The sequence below is a fragment of the Trachemys scripta genome, chromosome 4, assembly GCF_013100865.1.
Source record: "Trachemys scripta elegans isolate TJP31775 chromosome 4, CAS_Tse_1.0, whole genome shotgun sequence".
In the NCBI taxonomy this organism is placed as follows: Eukaryota; Metazoa; Chordata; order Testudines; family Emydidae; genus Trachemys; species Trachemys scripta.
Window position 1 is genome coordinate 115,386,716 of NC_048301.1, and position 18,556 is coordinate 115,405,271.

The 18,556-nt window shown below is 44.7% G+C and overlaps 1 protein-coding gene across 1 annotated transcript; it reads right to left on the reverse strand.

Moving 5' to 3' along the window:
- Positions 1-10,790: 10,790 nt before the first annotated feature.
- On the reverse strand, positions 10,791-13,575 carry LOC117877410 (secretoglobin family 1D member 2-like). Its single transcript, XM_034770524.1, has 3 exons — positions 13,472-13,575; positions 11,578-11,765; positions 10,791-11,008 (listed from the first exon to the last, which is right to left on the reverse strand). The coding sequence occupies exons 1-3, from the start codon at positions 13,524-13,526 to the stop codon at positions 10,985-10,987; spliced, it is 267 nt and encodes an 88-aa protein (XP_034626415.1). The 5' UTR covers positions 13,527-13,575; the 3' UTR covers positions 10,791-10,984.
- Between the last annotated feature and the right edge of the window lie 4,981 nt (positions 13,576-18,556).

The following is an 18,556-nucleotide window of genomic DNA, read 5'->3' on the forward strand; positions in this document are numbered from 1 at the left end:
GGTCTCAACATTGATCCAGGGCAGGTCTGTCCAGGGATAGGCAGATGAAAAATGTGAATTACCTCTCTTCTTTTTCCTAATGATTTCAGTAGGAATGGAACAATGAAGCATTACATTTCTATAGCAGGGGTGGGCAAACCACAGCTCGTGAGTTGTATGCAGCTCTTTTACAGTTAAAGAGCGGCTTGTGGAGCCCCCAAAGGCGCCCCCCCTCCATTTTCCATCTACCAGACGGGGGGAGCTCGGGGCTTCTGCCTTGCGGCGAGCTGGTGGGGCTGGGGTAGGGTTGCCAACTTTCTAATCACACAAAAATTAACACCCCTGCACCCGCTCACTCCATCCCCTCTCCCTCCCTCACTCACTTTCACCGGGCTGGGGCAGAGGTTTGGGGTGCATAGGGGGTATGGGCTCTGGGCTGGGGGTGCAGGCTCTTGGGTGGGGCTGGGGATGAGAGGTATGGGGTGTGGGAGGGGAGTCCGGGCTGGAGTCTGGGATCAGGGGGTGTGAGGGTACCGACTGGGGGTGGGGCTGGAGATGAGGGGTTTGGGGTGCAGGAGGGGGCTCAGACTGTGTCAAAAGCTTCACTGTCACACTGAATGCTTCCCACCATCCACTAGGCTGGTTACCCCATCAAAGAAGGAAATTAGATTAGTTTGGTGTGATTTGTTCTTGGCAGGTCCATGTTGGCTATTATTTATCCCCTTATTATCCTCTAGATATTTACAAACTGATTGTTTAATAATTTGTTCCAGTATCTTTCTGGATATCAAAAGTTAGGCTAACTGGTCTATAGTTCCCCAGGTTCTCATCCTTCTCCCCCTCCCCTTTTTTTTAAAGATAGTTATTAAGTTTGCCATTCTCCAGTACTCTGGGACCTCATCCATCTACTGTGAGTTCTTGAAGACAATTGCTAATATTCAGAAATTGCTTCACCTAGTTTCTTAAGTACTCTAGGGTGAATTTCATCAGGCCCTGATGATTTGAATACATCTAACTTTATCTAAATCTAACTTTTCTAACTTACTTAAATATATAAAAAGTTCTTTGCACTTATTGTATATCACATTTCATCTAATGATCTCAAGACATTTCACAAATATTAATTAAGCTGCACATGTTCCCAGTACAATAAGTATTTTTATCCCTGTTTTAACAGATGGGGAAACTGAAGAGAGAGGATGACTTGTCCAAAGCCCTCAGTGACAGAGCTGAAAATAGAATCCAGGAGTCCTAATCCCATCTGCCAGACTTCCCTGTGTTTGCCTGTATCACGTATTAGCCAAATAATAGTTGAATTAAAATATTCAGGAACACAACATCTTGAATCTTGTGCTAGGCTGCAGAGGCAATACCTAAACACACAATCAGTGAATTACCAGAAGGTTGACAGGGGCCCTTACATGTTCAGCAGAAAGACCATCAATACTTTTCTTCAGTGCAGCCAAAGCTGCTTTAGTAACGTCATCAATTTTGTACTAGGAAAATAGTCCAGCATAAAGCTGTTCAAGCCCTTAAGAAGTGTCCAGAGACAACCAGGAAGAACTTCTCCAGCAGAAGCAATCCCTGAAGCACAAAATACACAATAAAGTTTAACAAGGTAACTAAAAAATATTTTAAGTTATTCATTTTTCACTTAATTGATGCAGTGTTTCCACAAGAGCATCAAACCCTACCGCTGCCCCCAAAATCTAATTAGGTTTATGCTTATTTCACTGGTCTACAATTTTTGAGAAATCGTCTACTTCAGAGATAAAATGTGCTATTTATTATGTATTTTGATGTGCTGAATTCAAATATGACAATTAAAACAACTAACTGGCTACTGTTTCTAAGATATTTAAGTTTTTACATTTTATGTCTATGTATATTGTGTAGTAGAGTTTGAATCATAAATTGTAAACCTAGGTCTTTTCATGTGTTTATGGTTGCTTTACATGATAATATTTCACCTGTCCTGTTTATGTAACACTTTCAAAATCAGCAAAAGGGTTATATAAATAAAATTTATTATGAAACAAAAAAGCAAAAAAATATTATGTACATAGTTTAGTCCTATTCAGTGTCTACTCAGCGCTTGCTTCTTGGCTTGTCTCTTGTATTCATTAAATGGAGCATCTTTTGTCACTGTCCAGCAATAGGCTGCAAGCATTGATGGGCTCCATTTGCCCTGATAGCGTTTCTCCATTGTTGCAATGTCCTGGTGAAATTGCTCGCCATGCTCGTCACTCACTGCTCCGCAGTTCGGTGGAAAAAAATCTAGATGAGAGTGCAAAACATGTATCTTTAGTGACATGTTGCAACCAAGGCTTTTGTATGCCTTGAGTAGGTTTTCCACCAACAACCTGTAGTTGTCTGCCTTGTTGTTTCCGAGAAAATTTATTGCCACTAACTGGAAGGCTTTCCATGCCGTCTTTTCCTTGCCACACAGTGCATGGTCAAATGCATCATCTCAAAGAAGTTCACAAATCTGAGGACCAACAAAGACACCTTCCTTTATCTTAGCTTCACTTAACCTTGGAAATTCCACGGAGGTACTTGAACACTGCTTGTGTTTTGTCAATGGCCTTGACAAAGTTCTTCATCAGACCCAGCTTGATGTGTAAGGGCGGTAACAAAATCTTCCTTGATTCAACAAGTGGTGGATGCTGAACACTTTTCCTCCTAGGCTCCAATGACTGTCGGAGTGGCCAATCTTTCTTGATGTAGTGGGAATCTCTTGCACGACTATCCCATTTGCAGAGAAAACAGCAGTACTTTGTGTATCCAGTCTGCAGACCAAGCAAGAGAGCAACAACCTTCAAATCGTCACAAAGCTGCCACTGATGTTGGTCATAGTTTATGCACCTCAAAAGTTGTTTCATGTTGTCATAGGTTTCCTTCATATGGACTGCATGACCAAATGGAATTGATGGCAAAACATTGCCATTATGCAGTAAAACAGCTTTAAGACTCGTCTTCGATGAATCAATGAACAGTCTCCACTCATCTGGATCGTGAACGATGTTGAGGGCTGCCATCACACCATCGATGTTGTTGCAGGCTACAAGATCACCTTCCGTGAAGAAGAATGGGACAAGATCCTTTTGACGGTCACGGAACATGGAAACCCTAACATCACCTGCCAGGAGATTCCACTGCTGTAGTCTGGAGCCCAACAGCTCTGCCTTACTCTTGGGTAGTTCCAAATCCCTGACAAGGTCATTCAGTTCACCTTGTGTTATGAGGTATGGTTCAGAGGAGGAGGATGGGAGAAAATGTGGGTGCTGTGACATTGATGGTTCAGGACCAGAAGTTTCATCCTCTTCCTCTTCCTCGTCTGACTCAGGTGAGAAGGATTCTGGTGCATCAGGAACTAGCAGTCCTTCTCCGTGAGGTACTGGGCGTATAGCTGATGGAATGTTTGGATAATGCACAGTCCACTTTTGCTACTTTGACACACCTTTCCCAACTGGAGGCACCATGCAGAAGTAACAATTGCTGGTATGATCTGTTGGCTCTCTCCAAATCATTGGCACTGCAAAAGGCATAGATTTCCTTTTCCTGTTCAACCACTGGCGAAGATTTGTTGCACAAGTGTTGCAGCATATGTGTGGGGCCCACCTCTTGTCCTGATCTCCAATTTTGCAGCCAAAATAAAGGTGATAGGCTTTCTTAACCACTATGGTTATACTGCGCTTTTGTGATGCAAAAGTCACTTCACCACAAACATAGCAGAAGTTATCTGCACTGTTCACATGAGTACGAGGCATCTCTGCTCACTTTGGCTAAACAGAAATGTGTCCCTTTGCAAAATCAAACACTGACAAATAAGAGAGCACGACACTGTATGATTTCTAGAGCTGATACAGGGCAATTTGTTCAGCAGAGTGATGTAAGCTTCATTATGATTGCATCATCCATGACTTCTAGGAATAACATGATGCAATTCATATCATGTATGACGCAATACCAGCTTTAGATTGCATCATTCATTGTTTTGCCTAAAAAGCAAATACTGTCCAAACCCAGTCATAGATTTATTCATAGATCCAATCAAAGTTGTATTTTAGTCATTTTCTGGTTTAAATTGAGATCCCTTCCCTTTATAACTCACTTATCCTCCGCCATTCCCAAGTCAAGTGTCGTATATACTGACCCAATAGCATTTCTTGAAAACTGGAGCCAATCAACAATTTTAAGCATCATTTTCGTTCTCAGTGACCCAGAATTAATAAAGTTTGACTACATTTATTTCAGAAGCATTTTGGCTGTAGAGCAGTGTTTTAGATGTAAGCTATTTCAGTGTTAACAATTTTTAACTTTCAAAGAGATGCAAAATAATACAAAACACTGAAGTCTGCTCTTAGTTATATAAGAAACACCAGTGGTTTCAGTAGAGTTACTCCAGGTTTGCACTGATTTAACTGAGAGTATGTCTACACTACGAAATTAGGTCGAATTTATAGAAGCCGGTTTTATAGAGATCGGTTTTATACAGTTGATTGTGTGTGTCCCCACATAAAATGCTCTAAGTGCATTAAGTCAGCTGACCGCGTCCACAGTACCGAGGCTAGCGTCGACTTCCAGAGCGTTGCACTGTGGGTAGCTATCCCACAGTTCCCGCAGTCTCCGCCGCCCATTGGAATTCTGGGTTGAAATCCCAATGCCTGAATGATGTAAAAACAATGTCGCCGGGGGTTCTGGGTACATGTTGTCAGGCCCCTCCCCCTCCATCAGAGCAACGGCAGACAATCGATTCACGCCTTTTTACCTGGGTTACCTGTGCAGACAACATACCATGGCAAGCATGGAACCTGCTCAGCTCAGCTCACCGTCACCCTGTGTTATCTGGGTGCCGGCAGACGTGGTACTGCATTGCTACACAGCACCAGCTCCTTGCCTTTTGGCAGTAGATGGTGTATTACGACTGGTATCCATCATGGTCATATTCCAGTTCGATCAGAGGCACCTGGGCAGACATGTTTTGTCTCCTGGAGACTCAGTCCTGCCAGCAGTCCTATTGAACCATCTTGATGATGATGGCTAGCAGTCGTAATACAGCATTTTCTGCCAAGCACTCAGAAGATGCCGATGGCTATCAGTCATGCTGCACCGTCTGCTGCCAGCTTAAGATGTAAAAAATAGATGGACCAGATTTGTTCTGTATTCATTTGCTTCCCCCTCCCGCCGTGAAATCAACGGCCAGCTAAACCCAGGGTTTTGAGTTCAATCTTTGGGGGGGGCCATTCAGTGTGACAGTTGTTTGTGTTTCTCCCTGATGTACAGCCACCTTTGTTGATTTTAATTCCCTGTACTTGTATGCCATGTCGTCACTTGCCCCTCCCTCCCTCCCTCCGTCAGACACTAGTTTCACGCCTTTTTTCAGACCAGACGCCATAGCACTGGGATCATGGAGCCCGCTCAGATCACCGAGGCAATTATGAACACTATGAACACCACGCGCATTGTCCTGGAGTATATGCAGAGCCAGAACATGCCAAAGCAAAACCAGGAACAGGCGAGGAGGCGATTGCAGCGATTGCAGCGCAGCGACGAGAGTGATGAGGAAATTGACATGGACATAGACCTCTCACAAGGTACAGGCCCCAGCAATGTGCAAATCATGGTGTTACTGGGGCAGGTTCATGTCGTGGAACACCGATTCTGGGCCCGGGAAACAAGCACAGACTGGTGGGACTGCATCGTGTTACAGATCTGGGACGATTCCCAGTGGCTGCGAAACTTTTGCATGCGTAAGGGCACTTTCATGGAACTTTGTGACTTGCTTTCCCCTGCCCTGAAGCGCCAGAATACCAGGGTGAGAGCAGCCCTCACAGTTGAGAAGCGAATGGCGATAGCCCTGTGGAAGCTTGCAACGCCAGACAGCTACCGGTCAGTTGGGAATCAATTTGGAGTGAGCAAATCTACTGTGGGGGCTGCTGTGATCCAAGTTGTCAGGGCAATCAAAGACCTGCTGATATCAAGGGTAGTGACTCTGGGAAACGTGCAGGTCATAGTGGATGGCTTTGCTGCAATGGGATTCCCAAACTGTGCTGGGGCGATAGACAGAACCCATATCCCTATCTTGTCACCGGAGCACCAAGGCACCGAATACATAAACCGCAAGGGGTACTTTTCAATGCTGCTGCAAGCCCTGGTGGATCACAAGGGACATTTCACCAACATCAACGTGGGATGGCCGGGAAAGGTACATGATGCTCGCATCTTCAGGCACTCTGGTCTGTTTCGAAAGCAGGAGGAAGGGACTTTCTTCCCGGACCAGAAAATAACCGTTGGGGATGTTGAAATGCCTATCGTTATCCTTGGGGACCCAGCCTACCCCTTAATGCCATGGCTCATGAAGCCGTACACAGGCAGCCTGGACAGTAGTCAGGACCTGTTCAACTATAGGCTGAGCAAGTGCCAAATGATGGTGGAATGTGCATTTGGATGTTTAAAAGCGCGCTGGTGCAGCTTACTGACTGGATAGACCACAGCGAAACCAATATCCCCATTGTTATTGCTGCTTGCTGTGCGCTCCACAATATCTGTGAGAGTAAGGGGGAGACATTTATGGCGGGGTGGGAGGTTGAGGCCAATCCCCTGGCCACTGATTACGCGCAGCCAGACACCAGGGCGGTTAGAAGAGTACAGCAGGGTGCGGTGCGCATCAGAGAAGCTTTGAAAACGAGTTTTGTGACTGGCCAGGCTACGGTGTGAAACTTCTGTTTGTTTCTCCTTGATGAACCCTCCGCCCCGCCCCCCCCCGGTTCACTCTACTTCCCTGTAAACTAACCATCCCACCCTCCCCTCCCCCCTTCGAGCACCACTTGCAGAGGCAATAAAGTCATTGTTACTTCTCATTCATGCATTCTTTATTAATTCATCACACAACTAGGGGGATAATTGCCAAGGTAGCCCAGGATGGGTCGGGGACGAGGGAAGGAAAAGGACACACTGCAGTTTAAAACTTTAACACTTATTGAAGGCCAGCCTTCCGATGCTCGGGGAATCATCTGGGGTGGAGTGACTGGGTGGCCGGAGGCTGAGGCCCCCGCACCGTGTTCTTGGGCATCTGGGTGAGGAGGCAATGGGACTTGAGGAGGAGGGCTGTTGGTTACATAGGGGCTGTAGCGGTGGTCTCTGCTCCTGCTGCCTTTCCTGCAGCTCAACCATACGCTGGAGCATATCAGTTTGATGCTCCAGCAGCCGGAGCATCGACTCTTGCCTTCTGTCTGCAAGCTGACACCACCTATCCTCTTCAGCCCGCCACTTGCTCTCTTCAGCCCACGATTCAGCCCGCCACCTCTCCTCTCGTTCATATTGTGCTTTTTTGCACTCTGACATTGACTGCCTCCATGCATTCTGCCGTGCTCTGTCAGCATGGGAGGACATCTGGAGCTCCGAGAACATCTCATCCCGATTCCGCCATTTTCTCCTTCTAATCTTCACTAGCCTCTGTGAAGGAGAAACATTTGCAGCTGATGGAGGAGAAGGGAGAGGTGGTTAAAAAAGACACATTTTAGAGAACAATGGGTACACTCTTTCATGTTAAATTTTGCTGTTCACATTACACAGCACATGTGCTTTCGTTACAAGGTCGCATTTTTCGACTTATATTGAGGGCCTGCCGGTTTGGTGTGAGAGATCACTCATGCAGTGCCAGGCAACAGATTTCGGCTTGCAGGCAGCCATGGTAAGCCACAGTCTTTTAGCCTTTTTAACCTTCTTAACATGTGGGAATGGTTTCAAACAGTAGCGCCCTCATTTCCTATACCAAGCACCCGTTGGGTTGGCCATTTAAAATGGGTTTGCAATGTAAAAGGAGGGGCTGCGGTTTCTGGGTTAACATGCAGCACAAACCCAACTACTCCCCCGCACACACACCCAATTCTCTGGGATGATCACTTCATCCCTTCTCCCTACCGCGTGGCTAACAGCGGGGAACATTTCTGTTCAGCCGAGAAGAACGGGCACCTCTGAATGTCCCCTTAATAAAATCACCCCATTTCAACCAGGTGACCGTGAATGATATCACTCTCCTGAGGATAACAAAGAGAGATAAGGAATAGATGTTGTCTGCATGCCAGCAAACACCGGGACCATATACTGCCGTGCTTTGTTATGCAATGATTCCAGACTACGTGCTACTGGCCTGGCGTGGTCAAGTGTCCTACCATGGCGGATGGGATAAGGCAGCCCTCCCCAGAAACCTTTTGCAAAGGCTTTGGGAGTACATGAAGGAGAGCTTTCTGGAGATGTCCCTGGAGGATTTCCACTCCATCCCCATACACGTTAACAGACTTTTCCAGTAGCTGTACTGGCCACGATTGCCAGGGCAAATTAATCATTAATCATTAAACATGCTTGCTTTTAAACCATGTGTAATATTTACAAAGGTACACTCACCAGAGGTCCCTTGTGTGCCCTCAGGGTCTGGGAGCACGCCTTGGGTGAGTTCGGGGGTTACTGGTTCCAGGTCCAGGGTGATAAACATATCCTGGCTGTTGGGGAAACTGGTTTCTCCGCTTCCTTGCTGTGAGCTATCTTCATTGTCTTCATCATCATCTTCCTCATACCCCGAACCCGCTTCCCTGTTGCGTGTTTCTCCATTGATGGAGTCAAAGCACACGGTTGGGGTAGTGGTGGCTGCACCCCCTAGCATCGCATGCAGCTCCACGTAGAAGCAGCATGTTTGCAGCTCTGCCCCAGACCTTCCGTTTGCCTCTCTGGCTTTGTGGTAGGTTTGCCTTAGCTCCTTAATTTTCACGTGGCACTGCTGTGCGTCCCTGTTATGGCCTCTGTCCTTCATGGCCTTTGAGACCTTTTCTAATATTTTGCCATTTCGTTTACTGCTACGGAGTTCAGCTAGCACTGATTCATCTCCCCATATGGCAAGCAGATCCCGTACCTCCCGTTCGGTCCATGCTGGAGCTCTTTTGCAATCCTGGGACTCCATCATGGTTACCTGTGCTGATGAGCTCTGCGTGGTCACCTGTGCTCTCCACACTGGGCAAACAGGATATGAAATTCAAAAGTTCGCGGGGCTTTTCCTGTCTACCTGGTCAATGCATCTGAGTTGAGAGTGCTGTCCAGAGCGATCACAATGAAGCACTGTGGGATAGCTCCCGGAGGCCAATAACATCGAATTCCGTCCACACTACCCCAATTCCGACCCGCAAAGGCCGATTTTAGCGCTAATCCCCTCGTCGGAGGTGGAGTAAAGAAACCGGTTTAAAGGGCCCTTTAAGTCGAAAAAAAGGGCTTCGTCGTGTGGACGTGTCCAGGCTTAATTCGATTTAACACTGCTAAATTCGTAGTGTAGGCCAGGCCTGAGAATTCCTATACACTCCGACTCCTTTGGACCTAATTACACCCACTTAATAACAAACAAATGTAACGGTGTGGAAGATGGTGTAACTTACACATTGAGGGGCCATAACAAGTTGTGAGTGAAAGTAGGATGTCTGTTATACCTTACATGTTCTCATTTCTAGTAATTTTCTTTCCTTTATTTACTTTTGTCTTCTGACCCTTCAGTTTATGTATTATTCCAGTGTAGACTCCTTTCATTCCATATCAGTGAGCCTAATTTACATGCTCATTTAAAGAGGGAAGGTACAAATTGGTTAGTAAGAGTGAATTTAAGTGACTAAATAATTGTAAGGGAGTTTAAACAAGTCACAGAGGTTGGGACTTTTAGGGCAGTTGTGTGACTAACTGCCCTAGTCTGCTTTGAAAATCTCTAGTGAGTATCCTGTGGACTTGTGAGGCAGAAATACAGAGACAGAAGGGCAGGGGTTGATTAAAAGAATTTTCAGTAAAACCTTTTAGTTTGTAGTGCATCTGAGCTCACTTGGTTCAATCCTCCAATTTGATTTTGCACTGAAGAACTGCTGCTGCTTTTTTGATGATTCATTGGCTCATTCTTTGTCTTTCCTGCTTCCTAGCTGTATTCCCTCTTTCACCACTATGTGGGACCTAACAATCTTTTATAGTCCTCATGATTAGTGACCAAGATGTACAGAAACAGCAGGACAAATATGGATGCCAGACAGTTCTAGGTTGAGTGTGTGCAGTCTTCTTTTGTGAAATCTTTTGTCCCATTGCCATGATTCTCAGCTCAGATTCCCCATTTTATTATCTTGTGGGGAATCTCCTCTGTTTAATTTGTGTGTGTTATTTTGTGAAGTTTCACTTTTTAAATGGGAGAGAAATTTGTATGCAAAAAATCCACCACCTTGAAGTATAGTGAGTAAATTGTGCTTGGAAACATGAAGGCCCTTTTAACCAGCCCCAGTGTTTGCTTTTATGAAAGTAATTAAACACTTTGGTGCATCTTTGCTGGAACTATGGCTGCATCATTTCCAGGATACTGTCCACATGCATGTTCCAACCCTAGGGTTCAAAGCAACTATCTTGTATGATCTTTTTCAGGTACCAGTTTTAATGTATGTGGTTTAAAGGAAACTCTGAGGAACTTAGTAAATGTTGCCAGTTTGACATAGATTTGCCTCAGTTATTATCATAACAAAATCTGCCATTTTCCTTTCATACCTACTGTACCAACAATGGTAGTGATACATGGATTTCTTCTTTGTAATATTGAATTATCAATGTAAATGAATGACTTGTGCATTGACATAGTGTTTGTCATCCTGTGATCTCTAAGCAATTTACCATCTAACCTTAGTTATTTTTCAGTAATGTATCAAGTATAAATTTTAATAGCTGATTAGATCCTTTTCCAAATCAAGCCCTCTGTCTCCTGCACTAATAAAACAGGACACGAACAAAGAACTGAACTGCTTTTGGTTTATTGAAATAAAAAGTTTAAATCTAAAACATCATCTGTGGCTTTTTTTATGCATTAGAGATTAAAAACTCTTGATCAAAGAATCAGGAAGAAGAGAAAATTAGAGAGAGGGAATCAACAACAAGCAATCAGCAGGTAGGATTATGATGAGCTTTTCAGTGGTGCAGATCGCTGGAGTTATGGTGCCTCTTAACACTTTTCCAGGATATTTTTCTGAAACAGAGATTAACAACAGTGAATGGAGAGGGCTTAACTCTGCTAAGAAGATAATGCAGGTAAAGTGCCATACAACCAGCTAAATTGAACATTAGGGATCTAGTACAACATTTTGGAGCATAAGAGCATGTTGACTGGCTGCACAGTCACTTTTGTCGTGGTAGTATTAAATCTGGGTGTTTTAAAATCATGAGATTTCATCTTTCTAACAGTAGGTTCTGCCAAGCAAATTTGATTTTAAATATGCCTAAGCAAAATTGAAAGGAATCTATGCAATGACTTGTCATGATAAGCAAGACAGGAGCTATTTCTTACTCTAGAAAGAGGAGTAAAATCTCGTAAAGTTATTTTTTCACCAGTGTAACCCTTTGGATCTGAATATGCTTCACGTAGGGCCTGATACAAAACCCAATGAAGTCAGTGAGAGTCAACTGACTTCAGTTTGTTTTGGATTAGGACTTTACATTGCTTTTACACAAGGGTATTTATTTTGACTTCAATGAAGTTATTCCTGATTTTACACTGGTACCCTTTATTTAATAATAATAATTAATAGATGAAATTACCATCAATTCCCCTATGGCTTCTGTATGTTCCCGTGAAAATGTAAGCACACATCCCTTAAACTCATAAGCAGCAGTCTTCATCACATCACCGGTTACAAAAGGAGCAATTGACTCCATGTATTCCGGAAGAGAGCCAAAGAGGTACTTGTTAAGAATGTTAATGAGAACTGGACACGTATCAGCAGTAACTGGAATGCAAACACAGGAAATAGAGTTAAGCAGGATAATATCAAAATATTTTAAACTATTTATTGCTAAAATATTTAGTGCAATTTCTCTACTGTCTTAAAACTCATGGTGCCGATGCCATAGTAGAGGTTGTGATGGCTATTCCATTCGAAATGTCTGTGATCTTGTGCTTATACCTCTATCACTGTGTTCATACGGCTGAAATTTTTCCTCGTTTTCACTGAATGGGGAATACTTGTAGAATAAGGTACTACTCAATGAGAGTAAGAGTATTAGTTTGTCCTGTTGTGGATCATTTCTTGCCAGGCGATAACTCCAAATCAGATTATATTTTGAAAAATCAAACAGACCATGGATGTATATTTTTTCTCAATAAGGTCAAGAACCTTGGATATTTTTGAAGAAATTTGGTTGAGTACAACACAGTGGGCATGTCTACTATATCACTGTTTTTACTGATTTAAGCAAGACATGGGTGTAGATGTCTCAATGTACACAAGTGGGATATACATATTCAAATACCATAAAAAATGACATTGCTTAAATGGTCAGCCTTTCCCCAGGCTGCCCTACTTCGGTGGGAGGGGGAACAATGAAAAGATAGAAAGACTGAAATGCAAATACAGAGAGAGAGAGAGAGAGACTGAAATATGGAGATGAGATGGGGAATAAAAATTGTTCATAATTTCTTAGAATCGGTTAAACTATACTTAGGACACCCACTCATCCCAACCAAACTTTTGAGAACATCTGCTCTCTCTAGGACTTGGGTTGGTCTCCTAGTACATACTATAGGCTTTCTTCTACCAAATCACCGTGCCATTCAGTTTTTTAAAACTGAATCTCACTGGGAGAGTGGGGAAACTACATTGGTTTTAGTTTGCAAAGCAAAATGTTTTGTATATTCAAACTAATTTTGTGAACCTCATGAAACAAAACAAAGCAATGCATGAGGATCCCTTGACCTCTTAAGTTCCCCCTAAGTTCACTCATCCCTATTTTAATCAAACTCTAATAGCCCTTGCTAACCCAAATTCATAATATGTAAGGTAGTGTTATATGTTAGGCTACAATACAAAGTTGATACTAATGCCCATCTTTTTATCAACACTGCTTTGAATCCTATATATACTTATGTCACTTGACCTGATTCTGCTCCCAGTTTACCTGATGTAAATCAGGAGTAGCTCCAATGAAGTCATGGAGTTGCATCAATCTAAAGCCAATGTTAGAGCAGAATCATGCCGTGCTGCATCTTAATCAAAGGTGGTAGAAGTTATGCACAGGTCAGAATACAGGTGTAGGTAGATTAAATTGCACAGCTGTGTAGCTTCCACTATGTGACATTCAGGGCCAGATTCCACCATCATCACTAGTGTTGAGTAGTACCTTACTCCTTGAGTACCCTATTGATTTCATAGACTAAGGTGGCAGAATCTGGTCCTCAGTGAGTACAAAATAAGTGTAACTGACCTCAGTTGTTTGTCTTTCCAGTCTAGAAATAGAAATGCATTTGCTGTGGGAACCTTATAAACTTCTTAATGCTGATTTCAAATAGCCTAATTCTTGAGGCTTCAAGAACTTGAGGTTTCATATAAAGACTGGCCAATTATAAGGCTCCATTGTGAAACACCTACTCATACAAATCATCCCATTGACTTCAGTCACTAAATGTTTTACAGTCTGGCCTGTAAGTAATACTCACCAGAGTAGCAGCACAGTGTCAGGCTGATCAGCAGAAGGGCAACTGGCAGCTTCATGGTGAAGATGATGATTTATCGCGTATCACGACTCAAACTGCAAGAGCCAATGAACTCGCTTAGGAACTTTGCATGCAGCGATCCAATATATAAGCACAGCAGCAACATCTGCTCCTGCCAGCAGCGTCTATGCCAGACCACACGGCCTCATTAACACTGGAATCCATCCCATATTTGCCAATGGAGTGGAAATAAGAAAAAAATGTAGAAGTTGTTCTTTTTTATTGTTCTCTTGGGAATGGAATAGTCTGAAGAATTAAACATCTCCAGTTCTTGTTATGTAAAGGTGCAGCATGTGCACTAGAGATCAAGAAAAGGGCAGGAGTCACATGTTATGTAAAGAACAGCATATAAAGTACAGTTTGTTTGTAAATTAATGGAGATATCCTATCTCCTAGAACTGGAAGGGACCTTGAAAAGGTCATCAAGTCTAGCCCCCTGCCTTTACTAGCAGGACCAAATACTGATTTTGCCCCAGATCCCTAAGTGGCCCCCTCAAGGATTAAATTTATAACCCTGGGTTTAGCAGGCCAATGCTCAAACCACTGAGCTATCCCTCTTTCTTGTCCACCTGTAGTTTCTATGAGTCTGCAGTATTTGTGTTAATATTTGGTTTGATACAAATAAATGTCCCCCTAAGTTACTTGTATTGCCCTCCCCTAACTTAGTCTGATGACAGAGCAAACGGCATGTGCAAACTGAATAGCTTTCTACACTTTCAGAGAGACAGGTGGTCTCTTAAGATACCATCTGCCTAGATTCTCACTCTTGGATCTTAACTCCTTAGCAGGAGACCAGTGGAACTCCCATGGTTCTTAAAAAAAATGTTGACCTCTGAGCAAATGTAAGGGGACTGTTGCCCCCTTACTAACATTCAGTGGGGTGTTTTCGTTGGCTAGCTCCCAGCACTAAAAGGGGAGGGGTCAATGGGAAATCAGGAGCCTGAGACTGACAGTCCCCAGGAACAATGGGGAGAGGCCAATGCTCCAGATCAGCCTGATTGACAGGGCAGGCAGGCTAATCAGGGAGTCAGGAGGGTCCCGTCCTCCGTGGGAACTGGAATGGCCTGAGTCAGACAAAGTGGGGCTGAGCTAAGGAGAGAGCAGGGGCCCGAGCTAAGTTGCTGGAAGCAGAGCTGCAGCCCCAAAGCCAGGGCAGAGCCCAGAGAGAGCAGAGCTGTCCTGGGAGGAGAGCTGCAGCAGCCAGAGCCAAAGAAGCAGCCCAGGGAGCTGAAGGCAGAGCAGCAGCAGCAGCCGTGCTGAGGCAGAGTGAAGCTGAAGCTGGGGCTGGAGCAGTCTGGAGCTGGGTGCGGTGAGCAGCTGGGGAGAGGAGGGAGACCCTGGGCAGAGGGCCCAGCACAGGGAGACGCCTAAGCCAAGAGGCTCTACAGGCCAGACTTGGAGGGGGATCGTAACCCTGACAGGGTGGGGGCAACGCTGGGAAGAAGGGTCCTGCCACCTAGAGCCTGAGAGCGTGTGGCCACCGCCAGAGCAAGTGTCCAACCCACAGCGTCTCTGTAGCACAGCCAGAGCCTGAGAAGGAGGCCTGGGACCTACAAGGAACAGACTGTGAACTGCCCTGATGTTCCAGAGACACTGTTTGTAATGTTCCCTGCCACAGAGCGGGGTGATGTTTTCCTTTAACTTTTCCCATTTTTCCTTATTCTTTTTTAAATTAATTGCTAATTAAACAACTTGTATTTGCTTTAAATTGTATGAAATGATCAGTGGGTCAGGGAGGTGCCCAGTGCAAAGAGATGACCCTGGAGTGGGGACACCCTAGCCCCTATCCTGGGTGACCACAGCAGGGTTGGGGGTCGAGACCCCCAGGAATCCTGGGCCCAGTCTTGTTGGGGTTACGAGGACTCTGCCAGACAGGAGAGTGGAAGGGGAGCCCTCAAGGGCAGGGAGGCCTCTGGGTAAAGGAAGTGGGAGCGAGGACTCAGATCCTTTCGCTAGCCCACTTCACCAGGGTAGTGCAGAAGCCAGGAAAGTTCCCCACAATAGCGGGACCATTCCCCCGCTTACACATAGCTGTAGCATGGTAGAGGGTGAGCCACTGCCCTCCACTCCCTATAGGTATAAATGCTGCCTCTGAACCAGGGCCAGCGCAACCCATTAGGTGACCTAGGCGGTCGCCTAGGACACTACGATTTGGGGGGCAGCGACCGCGGTGGTATTTCGGCGGCGGGACTTTCCGCCGCCTCTGTGGGGGGGTGGGACCTTCCGCCGCCTAGGGCGGCAGAAAAGCTGGTGGCACTCCTGCTCTGAACATTCCAAATAGTTCCTTCTTGTTGTTAGAAGAGCTTCCAGTTTGCTGTGCTTCTGCATTGCTCCAGCTCTTTCTATTTCTCTTTCCTTTACATGATTTATGCATCCTTCAAGATAGTTTGGTAGGTTGCATGAATTCTGATACCTTGGCCTCAGCAATCCTGTATATTTTTGTAGCACTTCAGTGCTTGTTTTGCCTGTGTTGAGATGAGTTCGTGTCTGCATCCTGTAAAACTTGCCCATACCGGTATTGCCCTGGCCTCTTCTTTTGTCATTCAGTGTTGCACGCATTCAAAAACAATATGCATTTCCTCAGCTTTTGGGGGCGAAGCCAGACTTTGAGGCACCCGCTCCCCTACTTGGTGTAAATTTTGCTTGTGCCAATCAGAAACGAACACAAACAGGTTTAGGGCCCCGTCCCCTATGACACGTCTATGATGTCATAGTTGGTACTTTATGGGCCTGCCTGCCATGTGCAGGCAGGGAGAGGAGAAAGAAAAATGTATCCTGTGTACACCCGTAACCGAGCCTGATCACCTCGAAGCCTCTCTCTCAGCTCACGTGTTTCAAACAGAGTGTCTACGTTTGCTGGTCGTTATGCGTTGGTTTGTATTTGTAAGTATCAGTTATTACTAAATGCTGCATCTTTGTTTATAAATATTGTTAGTAGATATTTTAAGTTTTTAAGTTTCATTAACTCTATTAGCTAATCAAACGCTGCTCCCTTACCCCAGGTAATTTATCCCCAATAAAACTTTAAACTGATTAATTTTAGTTGTTTGTGTGTGTGTGTCTGCAGTTTGCATCATGACCCATACTCTCCTTGCATCCCTTACCAATATAGTCCATTGCCACATGCAGCCTGGTAAATAACAGGCCTGCATTTTCTTTCGCCCCTGCGTGCCCGTGACAATCCACAGCCTGGTGCTCTGGATTCCACCCCAGAACATCTACTCCCACACTTTCTTCTTCTTCTTAGAGCACTGCTTCCTCCTCTGCATTTTTGGTATGTGCCTCAGTCTTTCTTGGTGCTAGTTCACTTTTATGCTTGAGTTGCCAGAGTTTGTTCCTTTCTGTTTTCCTCACCAGGATTTGACTTCCAATTTGTAAATGATACATTTTTGTCTCTAACCACCTATTTTACTCTGCTCTTTAGACATGTTGACATTTGTTTAGTCCTCTTACTGTTTTATTTTTTTTAATTTGGGGTATACATTTAGTTTGAACCTCTATTATGGTGTATATAGATAGTCTCCAAGTAATTTTCAGGCATTTAATCCTTGTGACTTGTTGCAATGAGTTTTCTGTTGTTGGTGTGTGTATGTGTGTGTGTTTATACAGATTAGACCATTCGTGTTCAGACTGGACTCACGACATCCATGGAAGCAGATCTGTATCAGGAGTGATGCATGTAATCTCTGGTTGAAGTTCATGATGTACTGATGGAGGTTTGAGCAGTTACTGGTAAGCTGGATCTGTGACTCTCCTAGCTGTTCAAATCAAGTAGACAGGTATTGTCAACTATTGACAATGAATTCCTCAAGAAGAGTATGCTGCTCGCAACCCTCAAACAAGCCTTTGCTAGCTCCTTGCTCAAAAGGTGCATCTTAGACTGACTTGGTTGTGTTGGCAGATGGTGGTGGATGAAGACCAGGTGTCAGTTACCAGCTGCATTTGATACTCTTGATCATGAGGTGTTGGCTCTCATATGGCCCCTGGAAGGATTAAATGGAGCTGTGTTAATGTAGCTCTGTTTTGTTTTTTTCTTGGAGAAGCCATGTGGAGTAGTTGGGGAAGCAGAGCAATTGCCAACAAGGGCCCTCAGATATGAGATGCCGCAGGCAGTCATTCTGTTACCAATCTTATTTAATATGTAAATAGAGCCATTAGGCTGATTAATGATGAGGCATGGGGTTCAGTCTATATGGAGTATGCTGATGACACTCGGCTTTATGTGTCTGCTTAATCTGACCAGGACAGTGCAGTTAAGCTCCTTAGCAAATGTCTGGTTGAGATTTGGGCATGGAAAGGGGCAGGGTGGCCAAGACTTAATCCAGATGAGTGTGAGATGATGGTGGGAAAATGGGAGAAGCAGCTGAAGGACAAGGCAAAGGTAACACTGTCCCTGTTGACTGTGGGTGTTTGTCCTCCATTGATCACCTGAGTTCACCGTTTGGAGGTGGTGTTAGATCCCCATGGACATATTGCAGCAATGATCAGGAATACGTATTTTCATCTACATCTGGCCAGCAGGCTGTGACCTTTTCTCTCTCCTTTCTCACCCCAAGAAAAGACTAAACTTGCATGAGTTTTCAACCTGGGGGTTGCAAACCCTGAGAAGTTCGCAAACAGCTTACAGGGGACCACGACCACCTTCTCTTTCTTTATGGCTAGATGAGAGGGAGCATGACTCAAACTAGGGGTGGGGGAGGGAGTAATGATACCCACCCATGGTCCTCCCCCAGGCCAGGCTCCACCCACTTGAGGTGCCAAAAAGAGATTAAAGGCTTTATGAATCATCCGATATCACAAATATCATGTGTCACATTTCACATCACACACATCACAATACTGCCCTTGCAGTGAAAAAACTTCCATTGCCACTGGGAGAAGCGTAAATGACAGGGCCATGAGCTCTGACTGAACTAAGCACCACCCTTTTCTGCAGTAGCTCATGCTCACAGCTAACTCAGACAAATTCTGCTACCCTCTTTCTCATTCAGCATGGTCTTATTCCACAAATAGTTCCATTTAAATCAG